This window comes from Cajanus cajan, chromosome 1 (genome assembly GCF_000230855.2).
Source record: "Cajanus cajan strain Asha chromosome 1, NIPB_CcT2T_4, whole genome shotgun sequence".
Taxonomy (NCBI): Eukaryota; Viridiplantae; Streptophyta; class Magnoliopsida; order Fabales; family Fabaceae; genus Cajanus; species Cajanus cajan.
Genome location: NC_138517.1, coordinates 89721488 through 89745190, shown reverse-complemented (window position 1 = coordinate 89745190; position 23703 = coordinate 89721488). Strand labels below are relative to the sequence as shown.

Here is a 23703-nt window from a genome sequence, read left to right as displayed (position 1 = left end):
CTTGAGTAGATAAAACATGAAAAATATAATGAAGTATGATGTTTAGTTAAATTCACTCAATTTTATCGTATTATATAACTACTGGCGGTCTGTGAGACCATCATCAAGTGATCAACGTCTCCCAAATGGATCCTCAGAGATAAAATAAAATAAAAAACAGTGACAAAGTCCAGGTTTGCGCGCGTTGGGAAACCCTAGGCGCAGTGCGCACAAGGCCCTTCTCCCTCGGCGCATTTTAGCAACCGAACTCCCTCTTCTGCAACTCTTCTTCTTCATCAAAGCTTCACTCAATTCCGAGAGAGAGAGAGAATTATGGGAAGCACCTTTCTCTCTCCGCCAGTTAAACGCTCCGCACCCGACCCTAACCCTTTTTCAACCAACGGATCTTCCAAGCGTTCCAGGTCATCCAGGCCACCGCCGCCGCTCCCGGTGCCGTCCGGCCACGTGGCCTTCCGCCTCCTCTGCAATTCCTCCCGCATCGGCGGCGTAATCGGCAAGTCCGGCTCCGTCATCAAGACGCTCCAGAAGTCCACCGGCGCCAAGATCCGAATCGAGGACGCGCCGCCGGAGTCGCCGGACCGCGTCATCCTTGTCATCGCCGACGCCGTGCTCAGTGGCGAGGTCGTGCTGAGAAACGAAGAGGTCGTGAAGGTTTCGAAGGCGCAGGAAGCGCTGCTGAAGGTGTTCGATAGAATCCTCGATGTGGCCGCGGAGACGGAAGGCCTCGAGGTTGGGGACCGCATGATGTCCTGCCGGCTGGTGGCGGACTCCGCGCAGGCCGGTTCTGTTATTGGCAAGGGAGGGAAGGTGGTGGAGAGGATCAAAAAAGACACTGGATGTAAAATTAGGGTTCTGAATGATGATTTGCCGCCATGCGCCTCGGCTTCTGATGAAATTATTGAGGTATGGATTCTTATTCATGCTCTTATTTACTTTCTCACTTGTCATTTGACATTTTAGGTTAACATCACTAAGGCGTTTGACTGCTACTGCTGGTGTTTGTTCTGCTTGGTTGTCGAGTGTCCACTCGTGTTTTTAAGGTTAAACATTTCGTGTTGAGCTGATAGGCGTGTAGTGGGATTAGTTTTTTCTGATATTGTAGGATACTGGCATACTGCATTGGAGTTGTTCATAGAAGATTTGTGATGTTGAGAAACTTCCTTGGATACTCTTGAAGTTGAAAAGGTTAATGCCTGTGTGGAGTAGAGGGGACAGTTTGATAGGTTGTTGTTTTGCTTATTTGTTATCAATGAAACTCATAATAGTTATAGGTTATTTGTTATCTATGAAGCTCAGATCCGTTATTGGTTGACGGTTATCGGTTATGTTTTATCTATTGGTTATTGGTTGACGGTTATCGGTTATGTTTTATCTATCGGTTGACGGTTATCAGTTAGCGGTTATTGGTTATTTGTTATCTATCGGTTATTGGTTATTGGTTAGTTGTTATTTATGACATTCTTATCGGTTATTTGTTATCTATGAAGTTCAGATTGGTTATCAGTTATTATTATCAATGAAGCACTGATTCTGACATGGACCCAAACAAACACAGCTAGTGTTTTTAGCCTATAAACACGGGTTCAATACACGTGCATTCTCATTCCCACGTGTATTGGTTTGGCGCACACACATGCCCTTACCATCACGCTTGTGCACACGTGCCGAAGCACATACATAGTCATAGAGAGAGAGAGAAAAACACTCAAATGAACTGAAATTAAATGAAGTATGAAACACTTTTTGGTTATTTATTATCCGTTATTTATTATCCGTTATTTATTATCCATTAAGAATGGACTATAAGACAGACACACTAACACAGCTAGTGTTTTTAGCCCATAAACACTGGTTCAGCTCATATGCATGCCTTTTATCCACACACTCACGCACGCGCCCGCACACACTTATAGATGAAGAAAAAATCTCAAATGAACTAAAACGAGATGAAATATGAGTAATATAACAAAAGATCTAAATTGATAACTAATATTAATATAATTAATATAATCTTGTACATTTGCCTCACAAAAATGGATATTGAGAGACATTATTTTTCAATGAAAGAAAATGATTTCTTTACAAGAAAAAAAATCCCAAAATAAGAAGCTGAAAGTTATCCCCTTTTGCTTTCACATTCTCTGAATGTATTTGGTTCATGGATTGGATTGTTTTTTTTAATAGTTAGTTTGTAGTTAACTTTTCTCTTTAATAAGTTTGAGTGTCGATTCATTATTGTTTAATTAAAACTGGAGGTGAGAGTTTGGTTGCTAGCAGTGTATTTTTTGTGAGGGTATTAGGGAGGTCTTGTCCCTTAGAGCATCTTTTGCCTTTGACTACCTTTGATAAGGCATATTTTGGATTTCATGGGTTAAGATAGGTAATATTTTCTCAACTAACAAATCAAGGATTTGTAAATATGTAAATGACCTTCAAATTATTTATGCTGTGCAAAGTTTCTCTTTTTATGCTGACAAAACATGTTCTGGATTTGTGGACTGTGGTAGATAGAAGGCAGAGTGTCATCTGTAAAGAAGGCACTTATTGCAGTCTCGCGACGTCTTCAAGATTGTCCTTCTACTGATAGAACAAAGATGATGGGAAGCAAACCTTATGATATGGTTCAGTATGAACCATTAGATGCACTTCCTCGTGAGACTTTAACTGCTGCTCCACACGGGGCTTTAACAGCAGTACCTCGAGAGACTGTAGATCATCTTTTTCTGAGGAGCTCTGCACTGTCTACGCTATCCAGTTGCTCTAACAGCTATGCCACAAGAGTTCATTCACTGCCAGTGGAAGTTGATAGAGTCTCATCCCTGGAACCAAAAGCCCTTCAGCAGGAAGTCACCTTCAGAATACTTTGTTCAAGTGATAGAGTTGGTGGAGTTATTGGAAAGGGAGGCAGTATTATTAAAGCTCTTCAAAGTGAGACAGGGGCAACAATAAGTATTGGTCCTTCAGTAACTGAGTGTGATGATCGATTAATTACTGTTACTGCTTTAGAGGTCTGTTAAATAAAATCCTTCTGTTTGTACTTGTTTGTCTACCAGTTGTATGTGTATCATTATTTTGATTGTTTTTATCAACTTTTTCTTTGGTGGTCGCTTCATCTTTTTTGCAGAATGTCGAGTCAAGATATTCCCCGGCCCAAAAGGCTGCTGTGCTTGTTTACTCCAGGTCCATTGAGGCTGGTTTTGAGAAGGGGCTAGACTCTGGATTAAGTAAGGGGTCAACTGTTACTGCACGTCTTGTAGTTCCATCAAGCCAAGTTGGTTGTTTGTTAGGAAAAGGTGGAGTGATAGTATCAGAAATGCGAAAGGCAACCGGGGCTAGCATAAGAATGATTGGGACTGATAAGGTGCCAAAATGTGCATCAGATAATGATCAAGTTGTACAGGTTTGGACATGATACTTTGTTTTATTATATTTTTCAAATAAAACATGCAAAAGAATGCTTTTATTTTTTCAATGAATGTGTTCAGTGTATCTGGCAACTCCGAAAATTCCCCACCTTAAACTAAAATAAAATTTCTCATCCTTAATCATGCTAATTTTAGTGACCTTTTCTGCAAAACTCTTCGATTGTAATTATGTGTCATTTAAATATTTAAAGTTAATCTACTGTTTGCCACATGCATTCTGCAAATATTTATTATCCTTAAGTGTATATCTATAGTTTTCCCTTGCACTTATTAGAATTGACCAGACATCAATCCTGTTTCCCAGAGCATTTCTATGGTTGCCTAAAACTTCTCATATATAGTTCACTATATTTTTTTTAAGTCATTATGATAATCTTTTTGGTGATGTTTATTAGTTAACTAACTATATCCTTTTTTCCCTCAGATATCAGGAGATTTTTCAAGTGTGCAAGATGCTTTATATAATGCAACTGGTAGACTGCGAGATAATCTGTTTGCCAGCACACAGAATAGTGCTGGAACCAGGAGCCTTTCTTCTGTACGAGTTGATACCAGTCCATATGGAAGACCGCAGGATGTTGTTCCTCATGGAAGCCAATCTCTTGCTGCCACTTCTCATAGTATGAGTAGACATACTTTTGCTCAAGGCATTGATCATCTTGCTCTTTCTAGAAGCTTAGATCGCCCTGCTTCACCAGGGTTGTGGATGTCACCAGTATATCTCTTTCTCTGTGCTGTTTGGTTTTACATTCACAAATTATTATTATATTTTATCAATTACTTTTGTGATTAAAATTTGATAGCAGACAGTGGCTGGGATAAATTCAAGAGGCATTAATGATGTTAGTTGGGGATTGACATCTCGGAAAGGTGGCTTAGAACTTGTCAGGTTGTTGATCTACAAAACTAATTAGACTCATTTTAATTCAAATAGCATATTTATAATTATATATTGATCAGAAACAAACAGTGGGTTTTCTTGTTATCTCAAATTTTAGGATTTTAATAATATTAAGAGCTATTTATGATGGTGTATTGTGATGGATGTAGATTTCTATGGCATAAACTACCCTTATGATTTTTTGAATCATGTTCTTGAAAATTGCTTATTTGTATCAAATAATATTTTCTGACATACTCTGCTACACTATCGGAACCGTGTGTTTTTAAACTTTTTTTAATACCGAGGATGCCTGCTTTTTTGAAACTCAATATTTAGTGATATTGTACCATGCATTTTAAGTACTTTTTGTGCGTGTGCGAACTGATAATAATTGTCATGAGCAGGCATGTATCATAGATATGTCTAATTATAACTGTCATGTTGGTGGTTATGAGCAGAAGTTAAGAACAGTAATGTATTATTAGAATCTATACATCTATACATACATAAATATTACATATTATAAAGGGATACAGGAAAGTGTAACTGTTTCTGGTCTCAACCATAATATAACAAGAAAAAAAACCTCTCATATTTCGTGAATAATCACTCATGACCACTCTTAAATTATCTTTTTTTTTTTAATTTTTAAAAAATTAAGAGGCATGAAGTGCCTCTTTTACCTGCTAGTATTGAATAGAAAATAATTTATCCTGCATTAGCTGTTCTGTATTAGATATAGAAACCACCTTGATGACAGTTATTCATAGAAAATAACGGATGGCAGTTATATATCGGGATATATTTGATAGTTGGCTGTGTAATGAAGCAGGTGTTGTTATTTGCAGTTTGTGGACAGAAAATACTCTCTGTATAAGTCCTTTATCACGAGGACAACAAGTGTATTGTTCTACCAGTTCAGTGACAAACCATTATAATTGACTAGTATACACTATTTGATTTAACGTTGCTTTTCTTATTTGAAATCCTTGCTTTGGTGTGAAGTGTAGCCAACAAAACATGGTTTATAAAAGAGCGATGGAAATAGTCAGTTGAACATATAAAATAGAATGCTGCAACTGTCAATTTCTTATTATTGTTCCTTTTTTGGTCTGCAGTGGAAGTAAATCTGCTATAGTGACTAATACGACCGTAGAAATTGTGGTTCCTGATGATACTATTGACTCTGTATATGGGGAAAATGGTAGCAATTTGGCTCGTCTGAGACAGGTACACAAACTTGGATAAAGCGCTTATATATCTGTTTACTTGTTCACCAGCTCACCGTTTAATCCTTATGAACTTGCATTTTGATTTGAATTCAAATTAATTGATACTTTCAAATTATTCTGTTTCTGTCTATCTCATTTTCGAAAACCAAGGAGTATTACTTATTGTTTTATCATTATCAACTTCATGTATTGATACTTTGACTAATAGGAACGAGTGAGAGCATTGGAGTCACAGTTTATTAATAGAGTATAAAGTAGTCCAATTCTAATGCTCTAAGATTTCCAAAAAATAAGGCAATTCAATAACTTTTTAGTTGATTTACAATAAAATAAATAAAATAAAATAAGATAAATTTAAAATGCTGGGAGTATTTTATCATTTTTTTATATTTTTATTTAGATCTGTGGCATTGATAATTTGAGGATGAATTACTTGCAAAAATATTATGATTTAATAACTTGATTTTCCTTTCGGCATCTGAAACTTTATTTTTGTACTTATTAGATATCGGGTGCAAAGGTGGTTATCCGCGAACGTCCTGGAACAACTGACAGGACTATCGTCATTTCCGGTTCACCTAATGAGACTAAAGCAGCGCAGAGTCTTCTACAAGCTTTTATTCTTAGTGGATCATGACATATGGCCCATTATTTATGCCTGTACTGTTTTCTCTTTTCCTTTTTGTCACCACCTGAAATCGTGTAATATCCAGCCTTGTATTATTCCTAAACCCCATCTTTGGTTAGTCCCGATAGTGTAGTAATTTAACATCAATCGCTTGATTCTTTAGTGCATACCTTAGTTACAGTAAGCAAGCCTTTCATTCAACAATTTTCGTGCGTTCATCTGGTTTCTTTTTAAGTTCTTTCCTGCTCAGTATGCCTACCAGCAAGATGTCTCGATGATATGGATATCACCAAAAAAGGATTGCTAAAGAAACTTTGGCTTCTCGATGGCTTCGTGAGATTGTGGTCAAACTATGATTGAGGTATAAGTTTAAATTGCGGTTAGCTTGACTAGGATAAAGGATTGGGTTGATTCTCTAGTACTTCGAGAGTCAAGGATGATTTATTGTCGTGTGTTATTATAATGTGTCGCAGACAAATTTTGACCAAACAATGTCTGGGACAAAATGCAAGGGGAGACCAAAATGAAGAAATAGTAGCTGTAGAAAACAAACGAGCCTTAAAAATAAAAAGTTAGGGTATGAAGCAAGAGGATCCTTCAATAGAAGACCCAAAAATCAATCTAGCAAAAAAACCAAAATTGGGAGAGTCAAGTAGCAACAAGACGATTTTGGTTGAGCCAATCAAAAACTTAATAAAATAAAATAAGTTTTTATTAATGAGCTTCTTCGATATCAAAATAGCGTAAATACCCACTGATAACTTTTGTGGTAATTAGAATTGGGTTTACACAAGGAGCAGAGGTATGAGTTGGTCTATGGCTTTTCATTGGATTGACACTTGAAATTTGAAATTTGTTTCGAGAGTTTTAGCTAAGGTGTTAAAAAAAGTATCCTATTTAGTAACAAATAATTCAATAGTTATATTGAAGTAATGTCACTAGAGGTAGAAATCGTAAGATTATGCGGAGAAGTCTTTGGTTACTCTTGCTGGAGTGGAGGAACCAGAAGCCGAAAACAATTTTTAGTAATATGCCAAAGCCAAACCGGCACACCAGCATCTTTTGCTTTCTCGCTAAAACATTTTAAAATCCCTTTTCTTCATTGAAGGGTTTTGAGTTTCATGCAGACCTATACATTTCTTCTGCTAAAAGAGGCTGTTAATCGCCTAATTTTATGCAGGGAATTTCTCGTGGTAAAACAAGTTTGAATTCAGGTTACAATTGTTCTAGGGATTCTCCAACTTGAGGTCAGGAGTGGTGAATCAACATTTATGTACAGAAACAATTCCTTGCTTTCCATAACAGTGCGTGAGTTTATTGAAAATGTTAATACATAATCAGATGGCGGCGCAGCCAGAGTTCATACATGACCATATGAAACGCATCTAGTCTGACTGGAGGTGTATTCCACTTGAAATGCTTCTGGATCTGAACAACATAACTAGAAAATTAGAAGAGAGAGATATGAAAAATTAGAGTTTATCTTCTTCGGACGAGAAATACTCAATGTCTCATCAAAAAGAAAATTGCTCGATTTAGAAATTTGGAAGGGAGGGAAATAGGAAGTTCGAGGAGTGATAAGAGTTTGTGGACTGCTCTCACTAAATTCACTTGATAATAAAGATTTTATTTGTCTACTTTAAGAGGGTATAACTATAACAGTTAATTAGTTTAAGGGGTTACTCCCCTCCAGTTTCGTGATATTAAGACGCAGGTTACTCTATCGTACAGATATGATGATAGAATCACAAGCAATTCTCTACATTATTGTATGATATATTATGCTCTTAAATGCCCCAACATAAAACAAGTAGTATGAAGAATGATATAACTGAAAACTGAAAAGAATAGATGTCAAACTTCCAACTTCTTACACTAGGATAAGTAACTTCAGTACTATCCCCACAATTTCTCATCAAATTGTTATAACATTTAGAAGTTGAGAAAATGAACTATAGTACTTTTATTGATCGTACCTTCACCAAGTTCTGATTCAATGTCATGAAATGTTTCTCGGATATGCTTTTGAGAATATCTTTGAGAAGATAAACATCAGTTTCCTTCAGTATAACAGAAAATTTCCTCCAATCCAGAATATCATTAAAAGGCAGGTCATAATAGTTTGACATGATAACTGTAGAAAGACGGACAAGAACTTCCGTTAGGGAACAGCATTTAAAGACAAACAAGGGACATGGAGAACAGCATATTTTTCATGTATGGCAACTAATAGCACAATTTTATGTGAAATATAACCGAAAGTCTGAGGTAGCCACATAAATAGACAGACAAGAAGCAGATCATTCTTTTGAGACTAGTTCTACATAACTTTCTCCGTTATGAATGGCAGAAATGGCTGAAGCGAAACATTAGAAGGTAATACGTAAACTACCATAGAAGGGAATGTGCAGAACTACAATCCCTTTACAAGCTATCTGCAGGTAAAAGATACTTAGATGCAATACCGGGCTACCAACATAATTCAGTAACTGGTGTGGTGAGGTGCACTAGAGAAGGGGTCTCTTTTCCTTGACCATTTTCTTTTCTTTCTTTATTTATTTTCTAAATTTTCTTCTATGAAATAGATTAGCTTCTCATTCCCTGGTTTGTGCAGCAAATGAAATTTGATAAAAGAATATATCCACACTTTTGTCAAGAGCAAAAGTGGGAGTTGGACCAAGTTGGTTAATTACTTAGCAAAATCAAAATCCGTTGGGCGGCCAACAATTATATTCATGTTACTCTGTATTGGAGTCTGGAGACTTTTTCCAACAGTCAGAATAGTTTTCTGGGTGCAAAAAAATAAATAAACGCGGGCAGTACTTGCAGAAGAAGTATAAACAAATTGATCAAACGAGGGGGTAACTAACTAAGCTATGGACAAACAGACAGAATAAATAAAAAATTTGCAGAGAACAGAACATAAGAAGTTGTAGGTTTCCACTACCAGATATGGTTTACCTGGAACACACCCATAGTGGATTGAGTCTGCGATACGACTGCTGCCGATAGGCCCATGAGGGCACAAACAAAACTTGGATTTATAAAGTTTCTCCATGTATACCACTTGCCCAGTCGCTCCAAGGTCGACTCTGCTGTTCTGGATGTCAAGTTCAGTATCATTGTCCCACGTAGCTATTAATTCAATTTTCAATCTAGAATCAGAACGACCAGCCCAGAAAGCAAGGGTGTTCCTGCAATATTTTCATTGACATGAATTGAAATTTCCGTTTCTGATGGGTGAAATAATTCCAGTTTTTAAGCAGAGACTAATCTGTTGGATTGATTCAGAAAAGAAAAAAAAAAACGTGGAACTACCTATTCTTGATGTCATTCCCTCCTGGAGGGTGAAAAAATGGCAGCTGCACTTGGGGGAGAGCAACATCCTTATGTGGAATATAATCATCGTCGTCATAACTTGATGGACAAACCACTCGTATCGAATTTTTCACCAGATGTGGAACTCCTTTGGTAGCCTTCACTCCGATATCGTGGCAAGTCACAAAAAAGTGATCAGCACCCAAGGTTCTGTTCCAGTAAGGGTACTTAAACTTTAGGCGCTCCACGTACTTCTCTACTTCATCCATCATTCGCTCGTTTGTCAACCCCTGCATAATTCATATGCGCATTACAACTCATAGGAAACCAGGCTAGGTAACTGCCACCACGACTACAACACTTGAATGTTATACAAACATACACCAACACGATACGGTATTCCAGAATCTATTGTAAATATATGAAGAACTTAATTTTAAAGCAAAATTAACGTGTGAAGTGATATGAACTGATAGGTGACAAGAGTCATAAATAAACAGGGTTGTTCAATGATTAGAGCATCTTCAATGGGGAATGGGCCAGAGCTGATGTGGTAGTGATGTGGCACACGGGGTTGCTTATAAGCAGCGGTCTTATACCATTTAAGAACGTGTAAAACACCAATTTCATCCTCATAATTATCTTCTTTCTTGAATAGTTTCTAAAGTAAGAAGAAAAAAATTACTTAGCAGTCTTAGAAATATTAGAAATCCTCAGATATTATAAAAACATTGAAATTAGTTTCTTAATTTTACTTAATTATTATATTAATTTAGAGATTAAAGTGATAAATATTCAATACTTCAATAGGAAGTATTAGAAATATTATAAATCATGTTAAATAATCATCAAATATTAAAAAGAATTTAAATTAATTTCTTAATTGCACTTAAGTACTATATCAACTTAGAGACTAAAGTGATAAATATTCGATACTTCAAAAATTACTTCGTTTGAGAACAATTCGAATCTAATAGTGAAACTGATCTTATTGAGCAATTATCTGCAATACGACAATAATTAGTTATATTACACTATTACGATTGAATAACGAAGCTCGCACTCGAAAAACATTTCAACAATTTGTAAATCGGCATTGAACAATCGATTCAACTAATGCCGAAACTCTCTCTTAGGAAGGAAGAGAACAGTAGAAGAGAACGTACTCTGCCTCGCATTTTGTGGCAAGAAATAGGAAGGAAGAAGAGGTGAGCTCGACGAGGATCATCGGTGAAGAAACGGCTCTCTCTGATGTTCTTGAAGAAGTAGCCTTCGCTGGCGTATTTTCCGGTGAGTTTCCTCGGCGTGTGGAAGTAAATTTCCGGATCTCCGTCGGGATACACGAACACCTTGAACTCCTCCTCCATCCTGTCGTAGTCCAAGCGGAAGGCCTCCTCCGGCGAGTGGAACACGCCGGAGGAGAACGGCGGCGCGCGGTGCGCATTGAAATCGAGCTTCGGTGAAAGGAGAGGGCGTGAGTGGCGTGAGATTGGATTCGGAAAGAGAGAAGAGAAGAGGAAGAGGGAGGAACCTGGAGGAGAGAGAGTAGTTGCGCGGAGAAGACGAAGATCGTGAGGAGATAGAAGGCGTAGAGGACGATGTAGACGGTGGTGGAGAGGTATGCGCAGCCGAAAGAAACGCGAGGATGATTCCGGAGCACCAAGTTTGGAATGGGAAACGGGTTTTCTCGGGGAAGTCGCATTGTGGCGGGAAAATGAAAGTCGTTGTAACGGTCTTTTCCTCTTCCGTTTGTTGAAGGTTAGTAATGGAAGGAGTGAAAGTGAACACGAACTATCATTTTTCCTGTGAAGAAGAAGGTCCAGTGGGCTCTACTGATTGTACACGTGATGGCTGAAGTAGATGAGCCCAATCACACTGTCTAGGATGAAATGATTGACTATGTTTTCGAGCTATTATTTATTAAAACATTAAAAAATATATATATACAAAATACAGGAGATTAGTCAAATAAGCAGAGGATTGAGTTATCAAGTTAGCTATCATAATTTAGGTTTTTCTCGTTGTAACAATTATAAATTTTTTACAAACAAAAAATAGTATCCAAGAAGCTTGCAATTTTTAATAAATTTTAATCTATAATTAATAATGTATTTAAAAAAAAAGTATGTCGCGAACGTTTTTAATAATAATAATATTATTATTATCTCCAAAGATACATATAAATAGCAATAATCAAAAGTTCATAACATTATTTATAAAAAAAAATAAAGAAATGCCGTTATATTTCTCTTATTCATCTTTAAAAATAGAGCTACATTAATTATATATATATATAGATGAAGGATATAGATTAAGGTAAATTTGCTTCATTCAATAATTTGTATTCTACAACAAATTTCAACAATTCAACCATTGAATTTAAAGTTCTTAATGCATAAATCTAGTTTGCAAAATTTTTTAAAAATTTGAAAATTATTTGATACTCCATTTCATTTAATTCAAATTGACAGATAATCACAAAATTATTTTTATACATTGATTTGAATTAATGAAATGAAGTATCTAATAATTTTTTATTTTTTAAAAATTTTGCAGATTTGATCTATGTATTAAGAACTTAAAAATCATATCATCGTTAAAATTTGATATAGAACATGAATTATTAAAGAAAGTAAGTATTAGTAAACTTACTCTTAAAGTAAACATATCCCTCCTTATATATATATATATATATATACATATATTTCCTTTTACTTATTGTGCATTAATTATTTTTATTTCCATTTTAAATTATTGCGCATTTGATATCATTTGGTACTAGAGTCAAACTCGAAAAAAAAATTTCTTGGTAACATACATGTATTCTTCTACTTATTTTAACGAGCTTAGATAAGATTCTAAAAAGATAAATAAATATATTACAAGGTTAACTGATTATCATAATAAATTTATTGAAAACTATCGTCGACTTAATAAAAGTATAAATAGAATCGTAATCAAAACTATAGATATTCAACTTACTTTAAATAACATTTATAACGTCGCATAAGAAATTCGAAAGTGAAAAAGTTGTTTAATTTTTTTTATTGTGCATAAACTTAAATTAGGGCTTTCTACTTGTAAATTGATTAAGTTTTTTGAAAAATAATTTTTTCGTTAATTGAACCCATCCTAAAGAGAGGTTAATGTACTGTTTAATCATTGGATGTAGGTTGTAAGTCCAAAGGAGTAGTAGTAAATCATGTGGTGGTTCTAATAAGTCTAAGTCCTTAGCCTTAAGAATAATAAAAATATTGTATAACGGAAAAGAAAAGTGAGATGTAAACTTAATTTTTGAACAAGAAGAAAAAACTAATTCAAATATAATTCAACATAAGCCAATAATTCCATAAATAAAACATCAAATTTCTAAATGGACTCTTCTTAAGTTAGAAATATCGTCCATGTATAAAACTTCATGAAATGATAAGTTTAAAATTGCATATGTGATTAAAATCATTGAAAAGGAAGTTGAATTAAAATCTATTCATGACACCGTACTCTTATTTTCTAAACAACTAATTGTAAATTATATATAAAAAAAAATTATAGATGCCTCCACATATGATTTATCCAAGTAGCTCATAAAACCTTTGTTCAAGCTAGGAATAAATATCCCGACATATGTAGCCTTATGAGATAATAGATCTATAAAACTTGAAAATCAAATCTCAGTTGTGTTTGAAACTAATTTACATAAAGGTCAAATCTAAATAAATAATTACCTTAATTATTGGATAGTTATTAAAAGTTTCATAACACTTCTAATAATATTATGTTAGACATAAAAATGTTGGAAGATGAATGGAATCAAAATTCATTTCCAACTACTATAGTATATAGAATATTTTATAAGGAAATAAAAACTCAATTAGTCCCTGGAACATAGTTAATGTCTCCAAAAGATAAAACTACTTTATTTATGATAAATCTAGAAAAAAGGTAAATGCAACGATTTCTAAAACTTTAAGACATAATGAAATAACAAATGATTTAAAATGGAAACTTTAAGATCTTTTAACCCGTAAACATGTCTTAATAGACATCATAGTTAAATATAAATTAAGAACAATAGAAGTAGCATTTAGTCCACTAAGAAGATCTACGTCTTTTAGAACTCTTGTATCATCTTTATCAACTTTTAATATGGATAGAAGGTTTTTAAAGATCTAATAATACAATATATCAAAATATTAATTTAAAAGGTATTAAATAAGACCTTATAGTTTCAATACCCAAATATGAAAATGAATTTGCTATTACCCATAATTCACTTACACAATTTGATTAACATTAAGATGAAAGTGTAATAAATGTTATAAAAAAGTTTGAAATAAACAAGTACTTATACCAAGGCAAGAATTTTATATACTATATATATACAAAAAAAATTATTCTTTATAATTTTTAATAAAAAGGGATATGTAAATTTTTAAAAAATTTAAAAATTATTTAATATTTTTTTATTAATTTAAATAAAAAATAAAAAATATTTGTATGATTATCTATAGATTTAAATATTAAAATAAAAATAAGTAAAAAAGTAGAAATGTCTTAAAAATATGTATATAAAAATATTTTATATATTGTTATAAATATATATTTTTTTTCTTCAGTTTTCTTTTCTAATTTCAAATTTCAAATTTTAAGCAGTTTGTCCTTTTTCTTTTGACCGTCCTAACTCGTAACGCAGGATTCAACAGGACAGGAGGGCAAAATAGGGTTTGAATGTTGTTACTTGTTACTGTTTGTTTGTGTGAGTTACTCCCCACATCCTTGTTAAGTTTTTTTCCCATTTCTTTGTTGCCGTTGGCGTGTATTGTACTAGCTTAAAGCCCCACGACACGTCACACAGCTCCCATATCATTCATTTCAATTCAACTTCTCCAAACGCCAAAAGCAATTGAAATTGGAATTTAGAATAGACGGTGAGGGAGGCAGAGCCCAGACACACGACACAGCAACGGGTGAGTCCCCACTCCCAATCCAATCAATCGTTTGAAAACCCTAACCTAGCTAGGGTTCCACCGATCGATATCCATGGCGGAAGAGGCACCTGCTCCTCCTGCATCCGCTACTGCTCCTCTCGGTTCGACCGTGATCTCCCTCGTCAACCGCCTTCAGGACATCTTCGCCCGCGTCGGAAGCCAATCCACCATCGACCTCCCCCAAGTCGCCGTCGTCGGCAGCCAGAGCAGCGGCAAGTCCAGCGTCCTCGAAGCCCTCGTCGGCCGCGACTTCCTCCCCCGCGGCAACGACATCTGCACGCGCCGCCCCCTCGTCCTCCAGCTCGTCCAGACCAAGCGCAAGCCCGACGCTCCCGACGACGAGTACGGCGAGTTCCTCCACCTCCCCGGCCGCAGATTCCACGATTTCTCCGACATTCGCAGGGAGATTCAGGTCCGACTTCTGGAATCAAATTCTTTATCTCAAACTTCTTTGTTTAGCGAGCAACTTATCGTAATCGATTACTAGGTGCTGATCGTTTAGGTCATGACTTCTGAGATAGAAAAATAGATTATTATGTGCCATTCAACTCTCTTTTCTGTATTATAACATTGCTTTGGAAGGGCGAAGAGAATCTTTGACGTCGATTGTTACCTCTTTCAATCATGAAGATTGTTTTCTCTATCTAGAAGTGCAGGCTAGCTTGCCTCACATAACGCCGACACTGCCAAATTAGGTTGAGTTTAGGTCTGATTCAGTTCAATAGTGATTTAGTGTGCTCATGTGCATATATTTGGAGTTGATATATTGAGTTTGTGGCTTCCAATGCTTCTCCAATCATAAAGTGGGACTAATCGATATTTTAGAGACTTGTTCCTTTGATACTAGTGAAGTGAAGTGGAGTACAATTGATGAATTGAAAGTAAATTAGTTGAATGAACTTTGAGGAATATTGTTTCCTCATTCGATACTCTAGCTTTCAGAGTGCCATCAAGATTATTACCCTATCAACACTTCATACTGTCTTGGTTGGAGGGTCTGTTATCTGTAAGAACTGGTTGATTTTCACGCTTTAAGCTTGAAAAGAGGTTGAATCTAAGATTTTTCATCTGTTTCATCTGTATAGAATGTGACACTCTTGCTGGTGATGTGCTCATAAGATATTAAGTGTACTAGTTTAATTATTATTATTATTATTATTATTTTCCTTTTTATCTTTCTGTTCACTTTTATATCCTTACATCCTTTCTGCAGGCTGAAACTGATAGGGAGGCTGGGGGAAACAAAGGTGTCTCAGACAAGCAGATTCGACTGAAGATTTTTTCACCAAATGTTCTTGATATCACACTTGTAGATCTCCCAGGAATTACGAAGGTTCCTGTTGGTGACCAGCCTTCTGACATAGAAGCTCGAATCAGAACAATGATCATGTCATATATCAAAACTCCCACTTGTCTCATTCTAGCTGTCACCCCAGCAAATTCAGATTTGGCTAATTCAGATGCTCTTCAGATGGCAGGGATTGCTGATCCTGATGGTGGGTTTTTGCTTTCCATGTGTCTGAAACTTTTTAATCTTTTCACATCTTGCTGATTAGTTTCTAAAGCTTCTTATATCTGTTGCAGGTAATAGAACAATCGGTGTAATCACAAAGGTTTCTCTTTTAATTTTTTAACTGGCACTTATTTGTGAAATTTGTTTTTAGCTGTTGCGATGTTCTGACAATGTTAGGCACTTATTATTTGGAATGTAGTTGGATATCATGGACAGAGGTACTGATGCCCGGAATCTGTTACTAGGAAAAGTTATTCCTCTCCGACTTGGTTATGTAGGCGTTGTAAATCGTAGTCAGGAGGTAATGATGTTGTTATACTATGGTTGTAGAGGCGGTCTTTAAGACTACTTTAACCTTTGCATTTGTTCTTTTAGAAAGATATATTTTTTTAAATTCCTAGTCACTGTATACTCTCACCATACATAATAAAGGTACTTTGCAAATGCAAATAAATATAAACATGTAATTTGATTGATTGGCTTGGAGGTCAATATGTATGCTGGTTGCTGAAATATATTTTATATATTGTTTTTCATTGTATTAGGATATTCAAATGAACCGGAGTATAAAGGATGCTCTTGTTGCTGAAGAGAAATTTTTCCGCAGTCGTCCTGTAAGGAAGTTCTTATGCATAGTTAATAGTTAGTTTTATTTTTTTATTGTTCTTTTTTGCTTACATTTACTTTTTTTGATCTATTTATGTTATTCATAGGTATACAGCGGTCTAGCAGATAGTTGTGGTGTTCCTCAACTAGCAAAGAAGTTGAACCAGGTAGAGTCTTCATGACACTGAAAACATGAATATTCTTTTTGTTATATATTTTACTGTTTATAATGCTGGCCTTATTTAGAGCTTTCAGTTTCCCGTATTCATGCAGAGTAAAAGTCCTCTTCAGTCTTCACACTTTTTCCTTCTTTACTTGACACTATATAGTTATGTTTTTCCTTTATGGAGAGGCAGTCAAAATCATTGAATTATATCCTTTAACTATGGGAAGGGAGAGGACGAAGGAGTGTCGAAAGAATGAACCTCCTTTTCTTTTTGGTGCTGTGAAAGAATGAACTTTATTTGTTGCTTGGGTTAGGGATAGATTAGTTTGAAGAGTGTATGAATATAGCCAAATTACATACCATGTCAACATTGGAGATGAGAAATTGTTAGATAGTTCTTGGATAGAACTGAGTTCCAAATCCTGTAAAAGATTAAACCATTATGAATTCATACCAATATTGAGGTTTCTGGACTAATGCATGCCAATATGGCATGCACATTTGCCTGTCCATATTTTTGCAGATTCTAGCACAACATATAAAGGCTGTGCTACCTGGGCTGCGAGCACGCATAAGCACTTCACTAGTCTCTGTTGCGAAGGAGCATGCAAGCTATGGAGAAATCACCGAGTCCAAGGCATGTGTTAATACCTGGGATATGTTTGTTAAATACTTAAATAGTTAACTGTATTGTATAACTATTCTGCTTATTGTATTAAAAGGCATCATTTTTTCCACTTTGGCTGGAATTTTGTGCTGCGTTATTTATAACTGTTCATTGCTGACAGGCTGGTCAGGGTGCACTTCTCCTGAATATTCTTTCAAAATATTCCGAAGGTTCCTATCCAACCATCTAGTTTCTTATCTTTTATTTTTTTTTCCCTTGTTTTTGTTGATTGGTATTCCACATAATATTACCTTTCACAATTAAGTCAATGCTATCTCCATTTTCTTTCTTTTTGAAAACAGCATTCTCCTCCATGGTTGAAGGAAAGAACGAGGAGATGTCCACATCTGAGCTATCTGGTGGAGCACGAATCCATTACATTTTCCAATCCATTTTTGTCAAAAGTTTGGAGGTATATAATCCTGTATTTACATATGGTAATGTTAAAAATAGATCTGCTTTCACGCTAATTAAAGATGGAAAATGAGCAGTCTATAATTAACCCATTAGCTCTGCCAACTTTTTGCATTTCATGGACAGATGTGCAATTATGCAATTATTTATTATTATTATTATTTATATATTTTTTAATTAATAGTATTCAAACATTGTTAAACAAACAATACTATTGAATATTCCTAATCATATGTATGATTTAACTATGAAATAAGTAAAAAAAAATGTTTTCAAAACACATTTTCCTCTTAATTTTGTAAATGTTAAATGCTGCATTCCGAATGTTATTATTATGGTGTAAGCAAATCACACGGATTATAATTCAATATATTTCAAGGGAAATAATAATTTTATTATTATCAGTTATATGTTATTGAGTTTTAAGCAGTTGGAGAAATATGCTAATATCCCTTTCCTTATTGTGTAATTTAATGCTATCATGAAGGAGGTGGATCCATGTGAAGACCTGACTGATGATGACATCCGTACTGCCATACAGAATGCTACTGGGCCTAAATCAGCATTGTTTGTTCCAGAAGTAGGTCTTTTTACGCTTTCTAAAATAAAGAAGAGATAGAAATTATATTTTAAAATTTCTAAGCTTATTTTTTTAAAATGTTTTGCTATACTTTGTGAATCCAAATTCACATAAAATATGTTTTTAAAGAAATACCTACACTTGATTATGATTGTCTATTTATTTCCATGTAATAAGGTGCCATTTGAAGTCCTTGTGCGAAGGCAAATATCCCGTCTATTGGATCCAAGTCTTCAGTGTGCCAGGTTTATATATGATGAATTAATAAAGGTAGGAACAGGTCTTTAAAGCTTTCCATTTTTGTTGTCTTGCTTTTTCAAATATGTGCCTAAACAAAATTCCTTTTCAGATCAGTCATCGCTGTATGGTGACTGAACTGCAGCGATTCCCTTTCTTGCGGAGGCGCATGGATGAAGTTATTGGGAACTTTTTACGAGAGGGCCTTGAACCCTCGGAGAACATGATTGCACACATCATTGAAATGGAGGTATGCTGAAATATAGCTTGTCTGAAGTATAAATGTATTCTTTCTCCATCCTCTACCTATCTTTTGTTGCTTAAAAGAGCTCAACAAAATTTGGTTGCTGGGCCAAAACTTAGTTTCACTTAAGTCATACCCAAATTGTGTTTCAAGTCATTTCTAGTCTGAAACTGCTAAAAGTTTCTTTCTTGATGTTGCTTTCAATTTTCAAATTTCAACTATAATTATGTCGTCAACTCCTTGTTTTCCTTAATGTTATTCCACATAACTGAATGAGGAAATTATTTCCAATGGAGTTGTTATGATGTTAGGCTGTTGGTGTGTAGGATGAGCCTTCATTTCTTAGAATGCATCACCCGTTTAACCAATGGGGTTGGGATTTCTTAAGTTTCATCAGAACTATTATGAGTTTACCTAATGCTTGTTTAGTTGGCTGAGCATGGCTTGGGATGCTGTGCTTGAACATTGGTGAATGGTGGCCTTTCTCTTGAAATAACTTGGAAAAATCATCTCAATTAAAGATATTCGTAAGTTTTTTGGTGTCTAGTAGAAATCATTGACATGCCATGAGTCTGTCAGTTGGCTTATTTGTGGAAATTGTGATGGTCAGTCTATTAATAGAGTGAATCATAAATTTCAAGGTTCATGATTTCTTATTTAAAATTTTAAACTACTCAATTCTGCAGATGGACTACATAAACACTTCCCACCCAAATTTTATTGGTGGAAGTAAGGCATTAGAAATTGCTGTGCAACAGACCAAGTCTTCTAGGATTGCTATACCAGTTTCTAGGCAGAAGGTATACTTATTACGAGATTTGATTCCCATATATGCCCCATATTTTTCATTTGAGACATGTTTTAATTTATGCTAGCCTTCTTTTTTTATAACTTTCTTGTTTATCTCCCATAGGATGCTCTGGAATCTGATAAGGGATCAGCCTCGGAAAGAAGTGTGAAATCTCGGGCTATTCTTGCAAGACAAGCTAATGGAGTAGTTACTGATCCGGTTTGTAATTTGTATAGTTTAATTGACAATTTTTTTTTTCCTTAACATCTTAGTTAGTGGGAATCCATGTAAGGGCCACTAAATTTAGTATTTCACTGTTTTTACCCAATTCTTATTATATAAATGAAAAACAGGGTGCCCGAGCTGCATCAGATGTTGAAAAAATTGTTCCCTCTGGTAATTTGTATATTCTATTTAATGTTTTGGTTCATTGAATTTATTTTATTACGTTTTTGTTCTTAATTTTTTCTTTTGGGTGTTGAATCTTAGTCAAGTGATTTTGATGCATCAATGAGCTTTATTATTATTTCAAGATATTTAATTTTTAATGCTTGATAATTTTTTCAGGAAACACTGGTGGATCAAGTTGGGGTATCTCATCCATTTTTGGTGGAAGTGATAGCCGTATGCCTGTGAAGGAGAATATAGCTAGTAAGCCACATACTGAACCAGTACACAGTGTGGAGCATTCATTCTCTATGATCCATTTGAGAGAGGTATATATATGTGTTACACATCAGCATGATCAATATGTTGTTCTATAGTATAAATTTAATAATGTGCTTTGATTTTTGTAGCCACCTCCTATCTTGAGGCCTTCAGAGACCAATTCAGAGACCGAAGCTGTTGAAATAACAGTGACAAAGTTGCTTTTAAAATCATACTACGACATTGTCAGAAAAAATGTTGAGGATCTTATCCCCAAAGCAATTATGCATTTCTTGGTACTTTACTACCTCATATCCTTCTTGTAGGATTTGCAAAGTATTGCAATTATAAATCTAAAGCTAGTAATCTCTTGCCGTGTTTTATGTTGCATACAGAAAATTAGTGATTTTGTCTTAGTTTTTAAAATCTGTTTCATAAAGCAATTTTCAAAAACTTATTTTTAGAGTGTAGAAGTGAGGGAAGATGATGCGAGTGTAGGAAGAACATGAGTGATAAAAAACTGAAAAATAGAAAACCAAAATAACTTAAAAGATATTTTAATTTTTTATTTATTTTAAAAACTAAAAAAGTTATTGGTTTTGAAGCTTATTTTCAAAAACTACACTTATTCAAATCTTTAGGCGAGCAAAAATACAAATGTACCCATTCTATTTTAGTGACACGTGTCCTTTTTAGGGATAAATTGGTCTTTCAGCAACTAACTTTTTCTTTCTTTCTTCTCCCTTAAATGCTTTTTTTTAAATAAATTTTTTTAATTTTTTAATTTTATTTTTATCTTTGATTGATTTGACAGCCTCCCATCCCATTATTCCCATCTCTCTTTACTTTTTTGATTTCATCTTTTTTCTCTCCTACGGAAAATGGTGAGTATGCTCAAAAAGTTTAAATCAAGTAGGTTTTATTTAGCAGGCAACTATTCTTTTGCACAGTCTCATTAATATAAAAACTGTGCAGTTCACCTTTTTTGAGAGATGGAAGGTGGGGTGGAGAGAGGGTGTTTACTGATGTTCTTAATATTTAATTTGATTATATACACTGCCATTTATTTTGGGAGTGGTTGAGGATACTCAATTTTCATGCATTCAATAAATACTGGTGTCTGTCCTTTGCTAAATTATATCAATATGACAATATCAGGTAAACAACACCAAGAGGGAGCTGCATAACGTCTTTATTAAAAAGCTATACAGGTAACATATAGTGGTTGTGGCATGCTAATTCATTCTGATGCATACTTCTCTATTGTTGATTGCTGATTGTACTTTGTATGTTTAATGCAAACCAGAGACAACCTGTTTGAAGAAATGTTGCAAGAACCTGAGGAGATAGCCATGAAAAGAAAACGCTGTCGAGAACTTCTCCGAGCTTATCAGCAGGCTTTTAAGGTTGTTGTCAGTTGTAATACTTCTAATCGGAAATGTCTTACCAATTTGTGTGTTACTTGTCATGTTTGGTTATATTTATTTAAATTGGTTGCTTTATCATGGTGGAGAAATTCACAATCTTTGTTGCTCCTCTAGTGAGAGGAGTTGGTTATTGAAAGAGTAGAGAGAATAACAAATCCTAGCTATTGAACCATACATGATTAGTCAAAATTAAAAGTTGTGTTCAGTTAGCAAAGTTACCTAACTTTGTTTTAATCTTAAATAATTCATGTATCATCTAATAGTTGAGATTTGTTCCTTACTTTCCCAATAAACCACAGCTCTAAAGAAAAATATGGTTCTTGATTCTAATTAATGACTTCTGACTATTTGGTTCTCACGTAGTGTGCTCACTCATGTATTCTATTTGAAACACTGATTTTTTGCGAATAGCAAGTCAATTGCAAGGGTTGTAGGTTGCAACATGATGTGACACTTATTTTTTGAATGCAAGTTTATGGTTGCAATATGACGTGATGCTTCTTTTCTACATGCTTGCTTTTGACTTATCTACGATGCTGAGTCTCATTACTTCCCGATGAATATGGTCCAAGATTTATTTGTTTTATCTAGGCTTTTCTACCTAACAGAACCTGTAACAAAATACAGCCTATGTCTGATAATTATATGTGTTGTTAGGACTTGGAAGAACTCCCCATGGAAGCTGAAACAGTTGAAAGAGGATATAGTTTGCCAGAAACAACTGGTCTGCCTAAAATTCATGGATTACCAACATCATCCATGTACTCTACAAGCAGTTCTGGAGACTATTATGGAGCTTCTCCGAAGTGTTCCAAGTCAAAAAGGTCTTCCCATTCTGGGGAGCTTCAATCACCATTGCATGCTAATGCAGATTCCAATGGGAGCGGAAGGCAATTCGTGTCAGGGTTTTATCCCACGGTTGATGCATGAGCTGTAGGTGAATGAGCTCATTAGTGGAAGTAGTTTAACTCAAGGCATTTTATTCATTTGATTACACTGCAACTTTCGGGATTTAGAATTCTGCCTCCCGGAGCTGGACTGCATGAAAATTACTCTATCTAACTAAAATGGTCTTGAATGTTGGCCACTGCTTTCTTTTTCATAAGTTCACTTTTTCTTCTCATATAGCATTGGCATTATTTACAAGGCTCCAGAGAAAGAATAATAGGAGCAGATGATCTTTCACCTTTTTGAGAATCGGCTTTCTCTCTATATTCATGTATATGACCTTACTTTTTTGGTTAGATATTTTTGTTGTCAATCGACAATTATGTAGTTCGAGTTTTGTTTTGTTTCCTTTTTGATTTTGGGTGAATTACCTTTCAGGGGTAGTAGCAGTGGCTATTATATACATTTACAAGCAGCGTTGAGATACCAATTTTAGATAAAATGTAGGGATTTTCCCTGGTGATTGTTATTGCAATTACTATATTATTATTAAATGAAATATATGTGAGTTTTATTAAAGATATTAAGTTTTAGTTTAATTTAAATAAAGTACATTGCTTGATACTAATACTTTTGTTGTCATAAATTTTATTAGTGAACTGAAATTCTTTCCTCTTATGCTTGTTTCACATTAAACGTGTTGTTGAAATTAAGCATATATATTCACTATAAGAATACTGAATAGTGCATATGTGAGAGTATTGGACCTCATACTTTACTGGGTGAAGTTTCTAAGCCTTCTTAATTTGATGAAAACACTGCTTAGGGAGTACCATGAGGTGCAGTTGGAATAGCTTAGTGGACTCGCGCAAATAAGAATTTAAGTATGATAGTCGGCATTTGTCAAATTGTTAGGTAGGACTTGGTATTATGAACCACCAGCAACAATTAGAAAACAGAATTCTAGAGGCAGGTGATGAAACACAAGGAAAAGGGAAAAAATAAAATATAAAGATAATTTTTTCTTTTTGCTTCATCTGCTTCACACG

The 23703-nt window shown here is 34.8% G+C and overlaps 3 protein-coding genes across 5 annotated transcripts; 2 read left to right on the top strand and 1 right to left on the bottom strand.

Annotated features, from left to right (window-relative positions):
* Window positions 1–97: 97 nt before the first annotated feature.
* Window positions 98–6372, top strand: LOC109804036 (KH domain-containing protein HEN4). 2 transcript variants are annotated; one of them, XM_083067462.1, is made up of 7 exons: window positions 98–903; window positions 2508–3008; window positions 3125–3400; window positions 3850–4140; window positions 4232–4314; window positions 5427–5538; window positions 6046–6372. In XM_083067462.1, the coding sequence occupies exons 1-7, from the start codon at window positions 313–315 to the stop codon at window positions 6175–6177; spliced, it is 1986 nt and encodes a 661-aa protein (XP_082923588.1). In that variant the 5' UTR covers window positions 98–312; the 3' UTR covers window positions 6178–6372. The 2 variants fall into 2 exon arrangements, with proteins under 2 accessions (XP_082923588.1, XP_082923586.1); XM_083067460.1 differs by having other exon boundaries at window positions 4229–4314.
* A 960-nt stretch (window positions 6373–7332) lies between these two features.
* Window positions 7333–11334, bottom strand: LOC109804475 (putative glycosyltransferase At5g03795). 2 transcript variants are annotated; one of them, XM_083067468.1, is made up of 6 exons: window positions 11018–11334; window positions 10653–10940; window positions 9487–9776; window positions 9130–9362; window positions 8145–8302; window positions 7333–7609 (listed from the first exon to the last, which is right to left on the bottom strand). In XM_083067468.1, the coding sequence occupies exons 1-6, from the start codon at window positions 11186–11188 to the stop codon at window positions 7529–7531; spliced, it is 1221 nt and encodes a 406-aa protein (XP_082923594.1). In that variant the 5' UTR covers window positions 11189–11334; the 3' UTR covers window positions 7333–7528. The 2 variants fall into 2 exon arrangements, with proteins under 2 accessions (XP_082923594.1, XP_020221896.1); XM_020366307.3 differs by having other exon boundaries at window positions 7333–7596; window positions 11018–11333.
* Window positions 11335–14296: 2962 nt separating this feature from the next.
* LOC109803390 (dynamin-related protein 3A) lies at window positions 14297–23233 on the top strand. Its single transcript, XM_020364939.3, has 20 exons — window positions 14297–14886; window positions 15688–15970; window positions 16059–16087; window positions 16187–16288; window positions 16533–16601; window positions 16701–16760; window positions 17283–17396; window positions 17548–17596; window positions 17729–17838; window positions 18328–18420; window positions 18598–18690; window positions 18770–18907; window positions 19588–19701; window positions 19815–19910; window positions 20045–20087; window positions 20259–20407; window positions 20489–20635; window positions 21498–21550; window positions 21646–21745; window positions 22424–23233. The coding sequence occupies exons 1-20, from the start codon at window positions 14527–14529 to the stop codon at window positions 22694–22696; spliced, it is 2475 nt and encodes an 824-aa protein (XP_020220528.1). The 5' UTR covers window positions 14297–14526; the 3' UTR covers window positions 22697–23233.
* The last annotated feature ends 470 nt before the right edge of the window (window positions 23234–23703 follow it).

Excerpts from the sequence above, each read along its gene's own strand:
- LOC109804036 (XM_083067460.1), top strand. The coding sequence starts at position 313 with ATGGGAAGCACCTTTCTCTCTCCGCCAGTTAAACGCTCCGCACCCGAC. Across the intron at positions 4,141-4,228 it reads CAGGGTTGTGGATGTCACCA|CAGACAGTGGCTGGGATAAA; the intron begins GTATATCTCTTT and ends AAAATTTGATAG. Across the intron at positions 4,315-5,426 it reads GGTGGCTTAGAACTTGTCAG|TGGAAGTAAATCTGCTATAG; the intron begins GTTGTTGATCTA and ends TTTGGTCTGCAG.
- LOC109804475 (XM_020366307.3), bottom strand. The coding sequence starts at position 11,188 with ATGCGACTTCCCCGAGAAAACCCGTTTCCCATTCCAAACTTGGTGCTC. Across the intron at positions 10,941-11,017 it reads AACTACTCTCTCTCCTCCAG|CTCGATTTCAATGCGCACCG; the intron begins GTTCCTCCCTCT and ends CTTTCACCGAAG. Across the intron at positions 9,777-10,652 it reads GCCACAAAATGCGAGGCAGA|GGGTTGACAAACGAGCGAAT; the intron begins GTACGTTCTCTT and ends TGAATTATGCAG.
- LOC109803390 (XM_020364939.3), top strand. The coding sequence starts at position 14,527 with ATGGCGGAAGAGGCACCTGCTCCTCCTGCATCCGCTACTGCTCCTCTC. Across the intron at positions 16,088-16,186 it reads CAATCGGTGTAATCACAAAG|TTGGATATCATGGACAGAGG; the intron begins GTTTCTCTTTTA and ends TTTGGAATGTAG. Across the intron at positions 17,597-17,728 it reads TCTTTCAAAATATTCCGAAG|CATTCTCCTCCATGGTTGAA; the intron begins GTTCCTATCCAA and ends TTTTGAAAACAG.